The sequence below is a fragment of the Taurulus bubalis genome, assembly GCF_910589615.1.
Source record: "Taurulus bubalis genome assembly, chromosome: 8".
Lineage (NCBI taxonomy): Eukaryota > Metazoa > Chordata > Actinopteri > Perciformes > Cottidae > Taurulus > Taurulus bubalis.
In genome coordinates, this window is record NC_136596.1 from 3,381,853 (window position 1) to 3,401,015 (window position 19,163).

At 43.8% G+C, this 19,163-nt stretch overlaps 2 protein-coding genes across 2 annotated transcripts; one reads left to right on the top strand and one right to left on the bottom strand.

Moving 5' to 3' along the window:
• Positions 1–41: 41 nt before the first annotated feature.
• LOC306740163 (granzyme A-like) lies at positions 42–4,078 on the top strand (the record flags this gene model as incomplete). Its single annotated transcript, XM_079222269.1, has 6 exons — positions 42–107; positions 428–431; positions 575–710; positions 1,817–1,955; positions 3,548–3,823; positions 3,920–4,078. 6 exons carry the CDS (start codon positions 42–44, stop codon positions 4,076–4,078), a joined length of 780 nt encoding a protein of 259 aa, XP_079078395.1.
• A 5,978-nt stretch (positions 4,079–10,056) lies between these two features.
• areg (amphiregulin) lies at positions 10,057–17,385 on the bottom strand. Its single transcript, XM_079222021.1, has 6 exons — positions 17,265–17,385; positions 16,547–16,720; positions 15,379–15,607; positions 15,116–15,277; positions 13,815–13,925; positions 10,057–10,299 (listed from the first exon to the last, which is right to left on the bottom strand). The coding sequence occupies exons 1-5, from the start codon at positions 17,302–17,304 to the stop codon at positions 13,832–13,834; spliced, it is 699 nt and encodes a 232-aa protein (XP_079078147.1). The 5' UTR covers positions 17,305–17,385; the 3' UTR covers positions 10,057–10,299; positions 13,815–13,831.
• Positions 17,386–19,163: the final 1,778 nt, after the last annotated feature.

Here is a 19,163-nt window from a genome sequence, read left to right on the forward strand (position 1 = left end):
GCAACGCTATCTACTCATAAGTGTAGCTGGAGGGCTCCAGTATGGTTCACACCAGGCCCTTCGCCCTGGTGATGGGACCGGTCCATGCAGCCCCCCACAGACTGTCAGTAACAGTGGTGCTGATTGACTGACTGCTGGGAAATGAGAAACCGTGACCACGAGGCCTCGAAATGAAGACGGGACGCGTCCGATGATGCGTGATGCTTGAGACCCTTTCTGCTGACTCGTGCATTTCCACCGCCAGACCACATCCTTCCAGTCTGACATATAAAAGACAAGTGTGTGCATCGAGGTTAGTTTCAAAGCTTCTGGCATCACATCAAAGAGAGAAGAAGAAGAAGAAGAAGAAGAAGAAGAAGAAATGTTCCGCCTGGGGGATTTCACTGCTTTCCTCTCTCCTGTGGTCCTCCTCCTCCTCGTTGTCCAGTCCAGTGAGTGACATGTTCTCATGCATGTAAACATGCACACAATGCAAAGTCGTGCTCCTTTCAATGATACAGTGCAGCTGTTTTTGACTAATTCATCAACTTCTTTTGTGTGTGAACTACTGAGCTGAGAGCGTGTTCTGTTTCAGGTCACGGTTCTGAGATTATTGGCGGAAAAGAAGTGGAGCCCCACTCGCTGCCGTTCATGGCTCTGATGGAGAACCCGATGTGTGGCGGGATCCTGATCCACCCGTCCTGGGTCCTGACCGCTGCCCACTGTGGCGAGTAAGAACAACGTTTATTTATTACGGAGCTATTGTGTTCTATTTAAACTCTACTTTCAGTTTCAATTGAAAACAAAAACTGTTGTAATTTGCTCTTTTAAGTAAAACTCAAAGTTCTCACTAGTCTGATGTGGATGAGACATGATTTGCAACCTGACTTTTAAACACAAGAGGAAAGATTATTAAGATTTAGGTCAGTGAAAATGTGACAAAGACATGCGATGCTGTCGTCTCGCACAAATGTCACTCACTTAAAAAAAAGGACACACAACCTGAGACAGGATTTGCTTCAGCCTTGTAGCCTTTATCTATTTATTTTTATCTGCATGTTGGGCAAACTTTAAAAAACACAACGACAGTGAAAATATATTCACTGTGTATATATATATTTGTGTGTCTATATATGTGTGTATATACTGTATATATATACACACATATAATACAGATATATATATATACATATATCTGTATTATATATGTCTATATACACACTAATATATATATGTGAATATATATATATGTATATATATACATATATATAAATACACATATATAATTTACATCGATGGCCAAAGAGCAAAACCTCCTATCTGCAAAATGCACTTTTTTGAGAATACAAAAAAAATGTTGTTGTTTTCTTGCAGAATGCTATTTGTTAGCCTTCCCGTTATCTTGGGGTCAAAATGACCCGTGTACGAGTGTATATGTATGCGGGAGGATGTGGACATACAGTCTTGGTCATTTTGAGAGTTAGGGTTGGGGAGACGTACACTCTTACGGGGGCATTTTGACCCCGAGGACAACAGTCTGCATATAGTATACACATACATGCATACATATACACTCGTACGCGGGTCATTTCGACCCCAAGACAACGGGAGGGCAATACGCAATACATAATACAAAATACAAAAAAGAAGAATGTTAAAAGAAAAGTGCAAATAGGAGGATTTCCCCCACTTTTCCTGGATCATTTTGCAGATAGGAGGTTTTGCACTTTTGCCACATATAATGATGCAACTGTCATAACGTCATCATATTGTCATTCATGTGTTCTCTCCTAGCGTGTTAAGGTTGCTACTAAAATCCTGTTTCCTGTTCTTGCAGCGTTAAGAAGGTGTCTCTTGGGGTGCACTCCATCACGGGACAGGGCAAAGAGTCCAGGCAGGTCCGCAAGGTGAAGCAGAGAGTTTGTCACCCATGCTACGATAAAACAGAGAAGGTCAACGACCTCATGCTGCTCAAGGTGAGCACACAGTAACAGTAGTGATTTACCGCAAAAATCAGGTAATAAGGCGCTACTACCTTCAGTGGTTGTCCCCGCTAGCTCCCAGCTGTAGCCAGCTAGCACTGCTGCTACTGCCCTTGTCTGGCGTCAAGCTACATTCGGTGGTTGTCAGGGAGCTAGCGGGGAGCTAGCAGGGAGCTAGTGGGGAGCTAGCAGCAATGCTAACTGGCTACAGAGGGGACAATCACCTGTAGAGGAAACAAAGATGCAACAATCTGCATCGGGAAGTGGTTCCACGTGACTGGGAAACATATGTGGGGCAATTAGTTTGGACTCAATATTAGCTCTTTATGTTTTTTAGGCCAAACTGCAAATCGATACTTTTCATTGAGAGAAACTTGCATTTTCTTCAGCCTATTATATATTTTAAAAAGTTTATAAAATCAAGCGTACAAAAGTTGCTTGCCAGGATTAACAAATGTGTTTCAATAGATCTTCTGGCTGCATGTATACGCTCTACTTGTATGTATTTTTGTATATGTTTGGGGGTTTGTTAGTAGTGCTGCAACATGTTTTGAGGGAGACGACAGGTGGACAGGTCAGGGACGGGCCGACGGGCAGTGTTGGGGTAGTTACTCAGAAAAAGTAACTAGTTACACGTTACTGGTTACTTCTGAAAATTGTAACTAGATTACTTTACTAGTTACTGCATTTGAAAAGTAACTTCACTACTAGTTACTTTACTTTCCATTTTTTTAAGCAAATGTCCAAATTAACTGCAAAGATACATGGACAAACAACACGGCCCTTTCATCACTTTATTTTACATTTTCAATAATAATTTATTATTATTAATTAATATCATTTCCAATAATAATAATCGCGCGAGTCACACGACACTTCCTGCATGAACAATCTACCGTAAACGTCGGGGTACGAGCCGCTACTAGCTTCGGTCAGAGTCCCCGTTAGCTCCCCGCTGTAGCCGGCTGGGGCTCCTGCTAGCGCTCCATCACTTCCCCGCTAACTTCCGCTAGCTCTCCGTTAACTTCCGCTAGCTCCCCAAAAACCACCGAAGGTAGCGGGACCAGGCTCAACACCCGACTTGGGCAGAGGGGTCGCGGGCAGCAGCAGTAGCAGCGCTAGCTAGCAGCTAGTTGCTAATGTTCATGCAGGAAGTGTCGTGTGACTCGCACGCCGCTAAAAGAGAACTTTTCGGACTGGTAAAAATGTCTTGGGTAACGCAGGAAAGCGCGTTATTGAGGTCTAGTAAAGTCGTGTAGTTACCAATATTTTGAGTGTAATGCGTTACTTCGTTACCTATAAAAGTAATATCGTTACTGTAATCCGTTACTTTGTAACTCGTTACCCCCAAAACTGCCGACGGGTCAAAACCAAGGAACAGGTCACAGGGAGGACTGTAAACGGTTCAGGTGGCTGAAGGCCGAGACGTGTGAGTGGAAAAGAGTGAGTGGAGTCAGGCGACTGGGATTACTGGGAAAAGTCTGAGGGGCATCTGGTGGATGGACGGGGAATTTTTAGTCTCGAGAGTTCCTAGGAAAGCGACAGCATAAAGTCCTTTTTTGTTGTTTGATTTCTCCAAATTTCAGCTCGACAAATCGGTGAAGCAAACCAAGACGGTGAAGTGGCTCCCGTTGGGCAACACCGCCAAAGACCCGGCGGCCGGCACCAGCTGCCTGGTGGCCGGATGGGGGAAGACGGACAGCGTCGCCACGAAGGGGTCGGACGTCCTGAGGTCCGTCAACGTGACCGTGGTCGACCGGATGAAGTGCAACTCCCCGGAGTACTACGGCCTGAATCCCTTCATCACCAGAGGCATGGTGTGTGCCGGCTCCAACGGCCAAAACAAGGCCGACACCTGTGCGGTGAGTGCGTTTCGGAGAAATGTGTCGTCGTGCAGGAAGGAACCAGTGCCATGACGGCCATAAACAATGACACGTTGTGTATTTGTTCTCCTCCAGGGGGATTCGGGCGGCCCGCTGCTGTGCGATGGAGCGCTGGTCGGCGTCACGTCTTTTGGGAGGAAGTGTGGCGATATTAAAAAGCCCGGAGTTTACTCTTTCCTGTCGGAGAAACAGCTGGTCTGGATCAAGAAGACCACGAGAAAGTCTGAGATATAACTAGAATTCTGTATTATTGACCCAGTTAAATCCACTTAATGTCTACCTTTGTTTTTATTTTATATACATTCACTTTATTCTACTGCAGCTTTATATGAAGGGGATTTACATTACGTGTTTTAATCTAAAGCTGTACACCAAAGACCAATCTCTTCTAAGATGAAAGCAAAACACCAAAGTGACATTTCTAAACCACTTCCTGCATCAGACGCTTGAATTGAGTCTGAGGCTTCTCAAAGACTCAAGTGAATTATTATTTCCTCGTTATTAATCCGTATTCTCAGTGTACGGCTTGAAAAAACTGAAAAAACAATGACCTGTTCTGCCTCTAAAGGTCAGAGACAGGAATATATATCGTTAGTAAACTCTGAAAGTCATGCCTTCATCCAGTGTTCATGTATCAGTGTTCATATGAAAAACAACACGATGTCTCTGCAAACATCAAAGAAATTGTTTGTTTTTTTTAGATAAATTACAATAATGTCAACGCAAAGAACATGAAGTTCTGAGCAGTAAAGAGAAGAGAAACAAGCATTGTGTGCTTACTCAGACCACAAGAGACACATTCTCACGCTGTCTCTGGAGACCACCCTGCTGGAAGCGTGCAAAGTGTTGCATGAGGAGCTGAACGCTAAGAAGCGGAACAATACGGCACAATACGGCACAATACGGCACAATACGGCACAGTACGGTCATGGTGAAACAACTGTGGCGAGCTTGTCCGTGGGGGAGGGGTGGAAGTGGGCAGAGCAGGCGAGAGTAGTTTGAGTGGCGTTTTCTTTGTAGATAATAGTATTAATATAGTTTCTGAGTGTTCTGCCACTTTCCTGTCCCCAAAAAACAAAAGAGACTATTATTGAGACAAATTGGCAATTTATAAAGGATTGTTCAACTTTATTCTTGAACTAGTCAATTATTATATCAACTTCATCTCATGTTCTTATGACCCTTTCCAGTCACATTGTGACAATTCTTTCTCCTCAACTGAGCAACCGGATGTTGTCACTGTTGACACAGTGACATATTTCTGGGAAGTATTATTCATCAGCTCCTTTGTCTCTCGTTTCCGTGAGCTTGAATTCGTCACTCTGCAATATTTGAAGTTCAGAAGTTCAGAAGTTCAGGGTCCTCGCCGTGCTCCCAGGCGCCTCCACCAGGTGGAGCTCTCCGCCGCCGTAAGTCATTTACAGAGAGGAGGTTTCCCTCAGCTGGCGGTCGATGTTGAGTCACTTTCCAGAACTAACAAGTCCTGTTTATAAGAGATACATTATTGGAACTATTATGATTTTTTTCTTCTAGCAATGTATTTAGATCACCAACTGCTGCTTCTCTGGGTCACATTTAACATGGAGGGCTGCAGGAGTGAAGTACTTCTGGAGGCCAAACAGGAAGTAAGCCTCGCACTGGTTCCCTCGACAAAGAGCCATCGGGTTTTTCTCCCATTGGATTTTGGATTTTTGCAGAATATAAACATTTGATACGTACGTACATTTTGTTCAGGAGGATAATCGTCACAAATGAACAACACTTTAAAAAGTGAATATGCAAAGTAAAGGAACTAGGGACGCACAAGCGTGAGAATACACACAACCAGGCTGTGAAGACAGTGAGCGCTTTAGGGTATTCTGAGTATTTTAAACCGTTACATATCTTAAGCTTGTGTTAACTGGATGTCCTATTTAAGGTCTAACCAACAAAACCCACAACAAAACCAAAAAAAAGTGCTGTTTTTTATGATTCACTCCTGTACTCCATAGTTAAGTGGAAATGGCGTAACATCGAGCATCTAACATACACTAAGACCAACAATAATGCAGTAGCATATAGCATAGCATGTCTGGTATGAAGACAGCTCGACATCAGTGGTCCAACAGTTTGGCCCTGAATATATTTCAGAGGTTATATTGAGACCAGATCAACCAAAGAGAGAGCTTTTCATTTGTTTCATTTTTAATCATTTTAACTTCACTCAATCAAACCCAAACTTCGCACAAATACTCCTAACATATAGAGCTATGTTGTATATTAAATTCAGTATTCATTAATATAGTTACGGTATAAATGATTTTAAATATATATTTATTTTCCTTTTCTGTGCACTATCATAAACTAATATATCACTAACACATATATTAACATAGTATCTATGTTCACAAGGGTTTTCTGTATGTTATAGCTTTTTTAATTGATCAAATAGACCTTGGGGTTTAGGACATATTCCGTATTTAGTTGAATGCAAACCATTCGCATTGGCCGGGCCTAAAAAGGTTAAAATGTCTGAAGAGGTCAAATTATCAAATCATTCTCAAGTTATGTTTTCCTGTCCCTTTAATCATCTCACTACCCTTCAGTTTTATTTTGTGACTCCCCCAAACTAATAATACGCCGCTGCTATATAATACTGTATGCCCATGATTGGAAAACAACTTAAAGTAATCACAAATAAAAACCACACTGGAGCTCTTTCCATCCACAACGCATCTGTTAAGGTCAAAACCAGTCCTATTTTTACTCCTTTTATTGTAAAAAGTCAAATTACTATCTTGCTCAGTGAGGCTGTACTTATGCACAGTGATGTTCTAACATCCTCACACTTCTAATTGTATTAACTAGCATGCTAACATGTGTTAAATATCACTCAGCTGAGAATGATGGGAATTAGTTTGACCGACTAAAGTTAAAAAATCACAGCAATCCATCAAATAGTAGTTGAGATATTTCAGTCTGGACCAAAGTGTTGGGCTTTCCACTAAAATGAGTCATTTTGCTGAAATAAAATAAATAAATACAACAATAAAATAAATACAAAATACTTACCGTGTAAAGGTGAAGGAGGGGGACGTTGCCACACCCAGGACATTCCAGCATGTCCTTTATTTGAGCTCCAGGTGAATTATTGCTGACCAAGCATCGCCCGTGTGTTGACTGCGTTTCCATGGCCACGCACAAAAGCTCCCGGCCGACCTGAGTGCCAGAGGAGCCGTCACAGCTCACCACACCCGCATCAACTTATTCTGTCAGATGCATGAATGCGCAATTGTTTATGAATGTTTTTTGGCGTGTTTAAATAGACATTTCTGCCATGGAGATGCCTGCCACACACACACACACACACACACACACACACACACACACACACACACACACACAAGAGTAAATGTTGACCTGGATGAGCCACACACACAAACACAGAGTGAAACCTTGTTTTATGGAGGCGACTGAAACTGTATCCTGGAACGTGAGTCACAGTCATCTTTATAGGGTAAAGTCTGCCTGGTAACATAAACATGATATATATATATTCTGGATTAAAAATACTTAAATATCTGAATTTAAATGACATCGGGATGGGAAATTATGTCATAATGAAATTAGGCATAATATAGGTGGTCGTTCCGAGTAATATTTAGAATAAAGACTTAATTGTGAGTTAACAGAATTGAACAAACAACCTATAGTTTGACTTCACTCTGACAATACTGATCAACGCATGAAGCGTCCGGCTTAAAGCGATTCTGCTGCTCTCACGGTTTCCTTCTCACCTTTTACGGTTTTCTTCACCTGTTAATGGAAACGTCAGCGACGTCGTTTAAACTCCTGCAGTGAAGTCATATCATGCCGACGGGAATCCAGAAGTTCCCAAAGATATCAAATATGTCACAAAACCCTTGAGGAAATGTTTATAAAATAATGCACAAGACGTTTATCGATATTTTACATTTTATAAAATGATGAGCCACTTCCTTTCCCAAACACATTGTAAAATCTACGAATCATTTCCCCCAAAATAAAGTGACATTCCAACACGTAATAACTGTGCCTGACATTGGTCCGTGATGGCTGTGCTACTTTTTTCTAATTTGCCTTTTCGGCAGCTGATAAGAAAAAACATCGCTGATAAGAAAAAACATCGCAGTGACAGTAAACAGTGTTTTGCCTATTGTTGTTATAAAAAACAAAGAAGGAAATCCTGAAACAGGAGGACCACGCATCAGTCAAAAGAAGAATAAAAGTCGTTCTTTGTGCCAGTATGGTATGCTAATGCTAAGCTATTAGGAAGCTACATGCAAGTTCCATGTTAATTACGCTACAGAGACGATATCATTCTTAAAGCTACGGCTGTCAGAGAGGAAAACAATATGCAACCAATCAGACTTCAGCATCTCAACTGATTACTTTAGCTGTCTACCGGGGTGCAGCTGATCTCTAACATGCTAGCAAGGTGTTAGCAAGCTAATATATTTAGCAAAGGGATTTCTAACCATAATACTGCGTAGCTTTCTGATTTATCCACGTCCCCAATAACAGTTTAGCCTAATTTACAGTCGCCATTGTATCTACATTTAATTGGCTCCAATCCTCGTCTTGGGATTGACCGGATATGAACTCACGATACAGACGCTAGGTGTCGGTATAGCGGTGGTTTTTCAGATTGCAGTACATCTACAAGGTAAATATTGTACTTTTCACTCCACTACATCTCAGAGGTACTTTTGTCTGACAGCTTTTTCAGACTCTAGAGGCTGATGAACTACAAAGTATGATTAGTCAAAGGAATTTGGACCCGGTCAAGGATCCGGAGCCACGGTTAGGAACCACTGTGTGTGTCAACTGTTTGCCAAATGAGTTCCCAAACTTTAATGACACGTAATTAGTGGGTGAAAAACTGTTCAGATCCGTCACTGCAGTGAAAAGTACTAATACCATACAGATGAAATAAGTCCTGCATTTCAAAACCTTAGTCAAGTAAGTTATTATCAGCAAAATAAGTAAAGGTACCCGCAAAATGTTCCCTCCCAAAACAAGGATTGTAACTGATTATGTACCAAAGATTTAAACCAAAATGTTCTGTTCATTTGTTTTGTTTGCTCCTTTGTCTTTCTATTTTTTGTTTGGTTTTTCTCTGTCCTATGTAAAGCGTCTTTGAGTATTCAGAAAAGCGCTATATCAAATATCCGCCCACTTACTCTCAAAAAGAAAAGGCAGAAGAGCATCGAGGTCGACGGACGCACGTTTCTTTCTGTAGCTGTGCTCGCGTGAGCAGAGACATGTCAACCGTGAGAGATGTAGAAGCTCTCAGAAATAGTACATGTCTCATTTGTGCTCTCTGATTTAAACACCGACGTGCCTTCATCATGTTTCTGTTGTTTGCTGGCAGATGAAAGGGACTAGGAGGCACCGTTAGCTACTAATTACAACGTCAAAGTGATGAATGGTTTTCCCCAGTCGGGCGTGGACGAGACTTAAAGGCTGCAGAGCTGTTTCAGCGGCAGTTTATGAAACTCCACTGTTTTACCTTGTAAAACTATTGTTTTACCTCCAGGAGCAATGCAATGGTGGCCTTCTCTTTGGCTCCTCTGTTCCCATACCTGTTGAACTCTAGATGAAGGCTAAGTTATCGTCTGTGTTGGCGCACAAAGAGGCTAGCATAGTTTCACACAGTCTATTCCAGGCTCCTTTTGTCCTGAACCTGGAAACCGTCTCATTATGCTCGAGCCCTTTATTTGCGGTGACCTGGAAATTCTCAAAATAGATCGGAGCAGACACTCCCAGTACACCTTTGCAGCGGCCCGGCGCCGACCCATTCACAAAGCCGGGGACGCAGGGGTTGGTTAGTTAGTCATGTGGGCGGTGGAACGACGGCCGAGGGTAAATCTGTGTGTTTGTCTTCGGGAGGAAGACGATCAATCATCCAAGAGTCCAACGCTGAGGCAATAGAAATTCTTCTTGTCTTACACACACACACTTAAAGACTTTCCAGCCTCACATGCTTTTGTGTTGCTCTCTGAATTCCTCGCTGATGTCAGAGACAGAGAGAGCTTCTCCCTCAGGGTTATTCTCGTCCGCCGAATATCTGTGTTTAGCTAAAAGGTATGGGACGCGTCCAACGGATGGGAATGTAAACACAAAAGCACGAATAAATAACTCTTCCACGTAACACTGAGACTCTTTATTGGTGATCAAATTCCATCCCTTTTCCAGAGCGAGATGAGTGTTTCTCTGACCTATAACAACAGCAGTGAAATATAGCAATAAATAAAATAAAAACGCTGACGACATGATAGCAATAAATAATTACACTAAATAAATTACATTCTAACAAGTTCTGTTTTTTTGTTGTTGTTGTGAAGCAAGTCTAATGAAGCAGTCTAGTCCCTCTACTGCTTTCTCAGGTCCTCGGACTCCTCCGGTCCGCTTCGTCCGTTGAGTCGTGCAGCCGGCTGTGGGACAGACGGAGAGAAATCAGAAGTCAATAAAGTTATCAACGTAGCAAAATGAAACGGCAAAACCGCTCTTCAAAAGGACGATAAGACGGCGGTCATATGGCAGACTCAGTTTGAGCGCTCGTTGGTTGCTTCGTCACGACAGTTTTTAAAGCCACAGTTACAAATATACGTTTTCCATTTGTGGTGAAAAAACTAAAACAAAAAACTGTTTTCCCCGACTACCTCCCTGGTTCCACTTTGACCTAATTTCCTCGCCATGGTTTGATTATTAACATGCTGGGCGTGTGCACTTTTGGTTTTTACCTCCCAGTGAGATTAAACAATCTGTTAACGCGTTTACCACCTGTCCAATTGTCTGACCGCTCCTTTCTCGTCATTGTTCCGTCAGACTTTGTTGTGGCAATGTCGCGGTTGCTATCGCAAAAAAAGTAGAAGGAAATCAGGGTCGCGGAGTTGGTGAGTGTTTACGTAAGAACGAAACCTACGGGCGCCCGACAAGTTGCACGTTTGAAAGGTTGCGGTTAAGAAGTGAAAATGCAATATAAGGTTCAATCTTTGCTGTACGTGTGACGCAGACATGCTTTCTTTTAGGGTGGACACTGACTGACGCAAGCCTGTGAGGAGAATGCTGCGCGGCCACATTGTTCGACTCGAGGTGAACATTTCTGTGTGAACACGTGACGAGGTAGAGCCTTAGTTCCCTCAGCACCCAGGACGTTGTTTCCCGTCCAAATTAAGACACATGTTCCCATGTCGTCGTCCTCGGCCCACGTTCAAATCTGCCAATCACACATAACAATATCCAGTATAGATCTGGAAGGCACTAACTGCCTTCCGGCGGTTGGGTTGTGTAAGTTTAGAGATTGTTAGGGTAAGAATATCAGGGTCAGCCAATCAGAGGCAGAGGAGGGCGGGTCATGCCTTTGTCAGAGAAGGAGAAAAAGATCATGACTGTGGGACGCTCTGATGACGTCATTCTGCATAATAATTAGCCATGTGCTGTGCGTGTGTGTGTGTGTGTGTGTTTGTTGTCGGCTACATTTTGAGCAATGGGCCTTCGGAACAATGGACGTTTGTTTTCAGGACTACGGGGTTGTCGGAAACAAATGAGGATTTCGGTCCAATGGGACATTTTTCAGACCGTTGGAATTGGATGTAATGTCCTCAGGGAACATAGGGCAGAGGGAACATAGGGTCAAGGGAACAAAGGGCAGAGGGAACATAGGGTCAAGGGAACAAAGGACAGAGGGAACGTAGGGCAGAGGGAACATAGGGTCAAGGGAACAAAGGGCAGAGGGAACATAGGGTCAAGGGAACAAAGGGCAGAGGGAACGTAGGGCAGAGGGAACATAGGGTCAAGGGAACAAAGGGCCGAGGGAACATAGGGCAGAGGGAACATAGGGCCGAGGGAACGTAGGGCCGAGGGAACGTAGGGCAGAAGGACCATAGGGCGGAGGAAACATAGGGCCGAGGGAACATAGGGCAGAGGGAACATAGGGCTAAGGGAACATAGGATCAAGTGAACATAGGGCCGAGGGAACATCGGGCTGAGGGAACATAGGGTCAGGGGAACATAGGGTCAAGGGAACGTAGGGCAGAGAGCCGAGGGAACATAGGGTCGAGAGAACATAGGGATGAGAGAACATATGACCAAGGGAACATAGGGCTGAGAGAACATAGGGCAGAGGGAACGTAGGGCAGAGGGAACATAGGATCAAGGGAACATAGGACAGACGGAACATAGGTCAGAGGGAACATATGACCGAGGGAACATAGGTCAGAGGGAACATATGACCGAGGGAACATAGGTCAGAGGGACCATATAGGGTCAAGAGAACATAGGTCAGAGGGAACATATGACCGAGGGAACATAGGTCAGAGGGACCATATAGGGTCAAGAGAACATAGGGCCGAGGGAACACAGGGCCGGAGAACATAGGGTCAAGGTAACATAGGGCCGAGGGACCATATATGGTCAATAGAACGTAGGGCTGAGGGAACATTTGGCCGAGGGAACATAAAACTGAGGGAACATAAGGCCGAGAGAACATAGGGTCAAGGAAACATAGGCGGAGGGAACATAGAACCGAGGGAACATAGACACGCTCCCCGTGTGCGTGCGCAGCTCCTTGAGATCTGACCACAAACACGTGGCGTCACAAGCCGTTACGTCAGGGTCATCGCGTGTTTCAGTTCTGTTATTGTTTTGACGCACAGGAGAACGTGTGCCATCCGAGTGTGTGGTTTTTCTTTTCACGCTGGTACGCGTGCAGCGGCGGGACGGGCCGTGACATTCCCCCGGGGCTAATCCCGGCTAATTCCTCCAGTGGGCATTTCTCTTTGCGTGATGCAAACCGCGGTGTTCAACAACAACAACAACAACAACAGGCGTCCAGGAGCTGTCACACTCTGAGCCCACTCTTTCCTGTTCGGCTTAAGGCTCACAGAGAGGCCCGGCGCCGCCCTGTGAAGGACTTACGCAAGACTTTTGGATGAAATAAGTCACCAAGCTTCTACACCACCGGAAGCACACGAGCGCCTGATTGCAGGACTTTCTGACAGCATCACAATGCCATTTAACACACAGCACCACCTTAGGGAATGGTTTGGGTTTTCAATTGGAGCTCCGGGCCATTGACTGCTTGCTAAACTCAATTTAGCTTAGTTACTGTTGCTGTGGTTTTTGATTGTTACAGTTTTACCATAGTAATTGATTCATTAGTTTATTATTATCAAATAATTACATGGAGTCATTTCCCAAACAATAGCTCCTCAATTATGGTTGATAACTTGTATAGCTAACTAGTTAGTTAGGCTAACGCTAACGCTAGCTAGTTAGGCTAACGCTACATGGTTGAATCTTACGAAAATCAAAGCTTAAATGTTTTAAGCTGACTAATTATTTTAAAGAGAGGCTAAAGCTGCATCTCCTGGTTGCTGAAAGCTAACGTCCTTACCAGTTAATGACTGTGTAGATGACATGGAGGAATAGCATTGTGCTCCGCAGAGCTATACAGTCCTTAGTATTAACAAGCACGATGAGGATGAATGTAAGAGATTTATTCCTTCCAACATACCGGTAACCGTTGTTTTTTTTAGCTAATTGGCTTACATACTCGGACAAGCAAGGTTGGATTCAAGCTTTATTGTTCGTATCTTCCAACCGTATGTTTCACTTTGAGCTAATAGCAGAGACACTAACGTTAGCTCTACACTCTTTATTGTTTGTATCTTCCAACCAAAGTGAAGCAGAACAAAGTTAGAGAGGGTTTAGTTCAGAAAGTTCAGGCGAGGTCTCATTGGGGCCCATTTGGGTTATTTGAATGCTATTTGAATTTTTTCGTGTACCAAACCAAATATTTCACTTGTATTACTTATGGTGTTCAATACATCCAAATACAGAAGTTTTAGGCTTTTGTTCTCAAGCGATGATTTACAGTTTTGTATAACTTTATATAACAATCGCTCAGGGGGGGATTGGATTTTAAAAGGTAAAGAGTGAAACCTACCTCGTAACTTGACGCCCTCATACCACGACGTCCCCGGTGGGTTTCTGTAGCTTCTCCTGCTCTGCCCCAGTTCCCAGGTAGGAGGCGAGGAAGTTTTTATGTGACCTGTAACTACAAAAGACATTCAACGTGAGCATAAAAGCAGATTGTTCTTCGTGTGATTATCAGACGATCACAGTTAAGTTATTTTGAAGCTAGGAGTCAGTTACATGGTTATGATCCTGTCTGAACAAATGACATTCAAGGTGTGTTTGTTTTTGTTGTGTTTTGGCTCCATTTCTGTGGCTCACTCATAAAATTCTTACACGACTGTCGATACTGTTTTTGGTCCTGGAGGTAGTTTTGCTTTCCGTACTCAGTACTTTGGCTACTCGAGGCTGTAAATCAGTGGACTCTGACTGTCCCACGGCAATAGATGTCATTTGATAACGCATTGATAAGGAACTTTAGTTATACAGTAACACCATTACAGTTCGTAAGAAATTCCTGTTGAATGAGTAACACAATCCGTTCCAGATGAAAAGCCTACAATAAAAGGTAAGAATGAGACATAAATGCTGTAGAAGGCAGTGAGTCCGTCTCGAGAAGGCGGTGAGCAATGCCTGCATAGTGTGGGCGTGTTCGGGCGTGTTAATGTGCTTTTTGATGTGTCAGTGTGTTTGAGTGCCAAGAAGTGTTACTGGGCAGGATGTGTGGATTGTTTTATGCTCTCTGCATGACACAATCCAAACATGATGGTCGCCCCTCGTGCATTCTTCGATTTAAGCTTCAATAATCAGCAAAAATATTTGTACAAATCCGAGAAGAATAAGTGGGTCGTTTGGGCCGAGCCGCTGTTACACCCAGGTGTCATGGTCAAAGGACGTATATTAATAATGCAGGTGAGGACACAGTCTGCACGAGTCTCTACATTTGAGGTCATTTGGGGAAACTGGGTCAATCCCTTAGCCGTGGTCACAGTTCTTCTAATTCTTCTCAAACATCTTATGATGTTGGTGTCTTTTGATCGCTGTGAAAAATAGTTTACACAGGAAATGAGCTGAGGAAAATTAGAAATGTTTCTCGGGGAAGCTGAAAATTAGATAAAACACTTAAATGGCTAAAGAGACGCCGCAAGAAAAGGAAATAAAATGATCGCGTAAAAGATAAATAGTAAAAATGTGTGAAAAAAATAAGATTTAAATGTATTCAACTTTTTTCTCTGTATCTCCAAGTTTCACCACTCCATCCCTCACTGGCTTCCCACCCATTTTTCTCAAAAGTTTCAAAAAACGAAAACGTGCGTGAACACGTATACTCACTGAGCGCAGGTCATGAGCAGGATGGCGGTGCAGCTGATGACCGACAGCACCACGGCGATGATCACCAAGACCGTCTGCACCAACTCGGTGTTGTTGGGCTCGGTCCGGATCGTCCCCAGAGACTGGATCCCACAGCGGCTCCCGTCGTAACCCTTCATACATCTGCAGAGGGGAGAGTGAGCAGACCGATCAGCCACAGCTCTGCAAAGTAAATACAACTCTGGTGATTCTGTTTTCGGGAGGTGAACTAGCGGTGTACTCACATGCACACCGGCTCCTGCAGGCCCTCGATGTACTTGCAGTAGCCGTGGATGCAGTAGCCCAGGTGGGTGGAGGTGCAGGGATCCTCTGTGGTGCCGAGAGTCGACGTGTAGCTGTTGGTGTAGATCACGTGCTCGGGGTTGAGGGGAGTCGTGCTCTTGGTCCTGTGCCTGTTCTTCTTCTTGCCTTTGCCCTTCCTCTTCCTCTTCTCATCGTTACTGGGATGCGACTCTGTGGCAGGAGGTGAAACTGTTTAAACTCAAGAGGACTTTCTAGACTGAAGGTCCTAATAAATAGATGAATTCCTTTTAACCCAAAAACCTTGGACGTTATCATTTAGTAGAAAACTTAAATCAAAAATGTAAGAAGTCAAGAAAATGGTGACATGATTAACAAATCCATCCTGAGAACTGGATGTCATTGGTAGAATGAGAAAGACAAATTATATGCACATCAGCTGCATACATCATTGACTTATGTATTGTATTTAAAAACTACCTAAAGAAAAGCATTTTTTATTTTGCACTTTCCAAAATGAATGTCTTGACTTTTTTTTTATTGCCAACAGGCCACAGCATAGAGCATTCATTCTGTTTGAATTGTGCCATAAATTACACATATGTTTGTAAATTGTATGTAGTTTTGCTTCTTCGTTTCTCCGTTTTTGTTCACAGCTTCAGTTATTCTAATAATTATTTAAAAAATACTTAACTTCACTCAATCAAAGCCAAACTTCGCACAGATACTCTTAACATATATAGATATGTTATATAATAAATTCAAATATAGCAAATATAGTTACGATTACAAAATACAACTTTTAATTATAATTTCTTTGCAAAATATATATACTTTTTTCCTTTTCTGTCAGATGTTCATAAACCAATATACCAGTGACACATATATGAACTTATTATATATGTTCCCAAGGGGTTTCTGTATATGATACCTTTTTAAATTATTCAAAAAGGCCTTGTGGTTGAGAAGATAATCAGAATTTAGTATTGTTATATTAACCATTCGAATTTTCAGGAAAACAGGGTTTGATGCCATAAGGTTAACATTGAAATATGAGCTTCAACCCATAATAACCAGCATTTTTAAGTGGAATATCAAAGAGAGAGAAAAAGTAAAGCATGTCAAGATGAAAAGAGCGTTTGACGGTCGTACCGAGGCTGAAATTGACGTCGTCGCCTCCGGAAACCTCCTCGTCTACTTCCAGCTCGTCATCGTCGGCCAGCGACGCCTGGAGAGCCTCGCCGGAGGCCGGACCCCCGGTCACTCGGGCCAGTTCCCCGGAGAACGTGGCCTCAGATCCCTGAGCGCCTCCAGCACCGGAGGCCACTGCAAAGCCGACAAGGACACAGAGATGAAGAGAGAGTGGCATTGAGGGGTCAAAGTTCACATCGCAGTGAAACAGTTTTAATGCGGTGATGAAGGCTAAATATCCAGGAGGACGTAAATAAAGACATAGTTCGTCGCTTAGCTACGTAAATTGGCATTGTGGCCTCCCATCTGACTCATCCATTCATCTCGTAATATCGAGAGCTTGCAAATTAGACGCTGAAACCAGTACAACCAGTCCGCATCCAGAACTGCACCGTACCTGAACGCATCAGCCAAGAACAGCGATGAACAAACTCCACCAAAGGGCCCAGGAAGTATTTTAAATATGTCGACCTTTCGCACAGAGACGTGCTTCTGACACACACTTTTTTAAACTCTCCTGTCCTCACATGCAGAGACCTTTCTTCCTTCCTTCACCTCTTCCTCCTCCTCCTCCTCCTCCTCCTCCTCCTCCTCCTCTTCCTCATACCATTTCCCATTCAGCGTCTTTCCATCTCATTGATTCTCGCTCTCTGAACACAGAATACAAGTCCGGACTTACCGAAGCAGCACAGGAGACAGGTGATGGTGAGAGGGTTCATATCCCAGGACGAGTGTTGTGTGTACGGCGGTCCTGCGCTAATCTGTGCGTGCAAAGTGTGTGTGCGTGTGTGTGTGTGTGTGTGTGTGTGTTTCTCCCCTGCTGATAGAGATTGTGCTTTGCTCTCTTTACCTCCTGGGTGCAGCTTTTATAGACCAAGGCCTGCCTCTTGACTCCAAGGGGAAGTAAGGGTGTGTGTGTGAGAGAGAGAGAGAGAGAGAGAGAGAGAGAGAGAGAGCGCAATAGAGAGAGAGAGTGTGTGTGTGTGTGTGTGTGTGTAATGATTAATCTGCCCCAGGCTACACATTTTGCGCCTCATGTCCTCAGTGGTGAGCAGTGGTCGTCCTTCAATCAGAGGACCGGCGGTTCGATCCCCGGCTCCTCCAGCCCGTGTCGATGTGTCCTTGAGCAAGGCACTTAACCCTAAAGTCCTGATGTGGCACCTTGCATGGCAGCTCCTCTCATCAGTGGATGGATGGTTCCTGTGTAAAGCGTCTTTGAGGATTCAGAAAAGCGATCAATAAAATTAAAGTATTATATGTCGTGGAATAAGAAGTCCAGCAGGGTTCAGGACACTTAACAGTTTGGTGTATTCTGACATGCATCTCGTCGCAATTAAAGCACACACACACACATACACACACACACACACACACACACACACACACACACACACACACAGAAACATTAGTTCCTGCTTCTTTAACTATTTATTGCTTCCGATCGTTCTCCCTCTATGGTCACGAATTAAGCCATAATTATAGTGACTTCATTAGTGACACACACAGTGAGCTTTAAAAAGAATGACACACACACACACACACACACACACACACACACACACACACACACACACAAACTAGGTATCACGACTGCACTACTCAAGGTACAAAGATGGTCAATAGAAAGTAATTGATCATAAAGGTGTGTAAGAGTTTGTAGCTTGAGAAATAGGTCGAGACACGGTTATCATGACCACATAGCAAACTCACCTTTATTGCTCTTTCACTTGCATGCACTTCATGCACATATTGTATTATTTCTACTACGCTGTCAGCACTACAGAGTCTGCGTGGCAGGATGGAGGATAAAGAACATTTGCCTTTATTGTTCAACAGGGATTCTTTCAGCGTCTGATGATTGCTGTGTGTGCGTGTGGCGATGATTACGGGGCTATTTCAGTGCGCCGTAACCGTGAGGAGACCCAGAGGCTTGGGTGGGGAAGCGGCACAGACGGGTGTGTGTTGGGTTATGTTGTTGTGTTATGTTGTTGTGTCTGCTCGGGGTGGAATCCCAACAGAAACCCGCGAGGAATGCCGGGATGCCTCTGCGTCTCATTCCTCAACGACGACCAGAAGCTCCCGGACACGCTTTTTGTTTACAGGTTGGATTGTTTGGATTATGGGTGATGGCATTGGGGATGCGTGATGCGAACGTGTGGAAAGTCTGACACCAGCCTGGAGGGAAGCGCCTCGTGACAGCCGCCCGCTGTAAACACACTGCTCCACAGCTAACGGCCACGAGGGAGGAACACCTTTCTGGCACACAAAATATATATTACTATATTTGTGAAGAATTATGCATATCCACGAAACTTCTACAAGCTCAGTAGCTGTTGGATCTCTGGCCTTTCTTCCATTGGCCTTGGTTTGCATTGATTTTTTAATTACCTGATGATATAAATGGCTTTCAGATAACAGCTGTATTCTAGTCTGAAGAAGCTTCTTTTGGGCTCCCACTCTTTCTTTCATTATTTTTTGGGTGAGGACTACCGTAAAAGTCGGGTTACGAGCCGCTACTACCTTCGGTCAGTGTCCCCGTTAGCTCCCCGCTGTAGCCAGCTGGGGCTCTTGCTAGCGC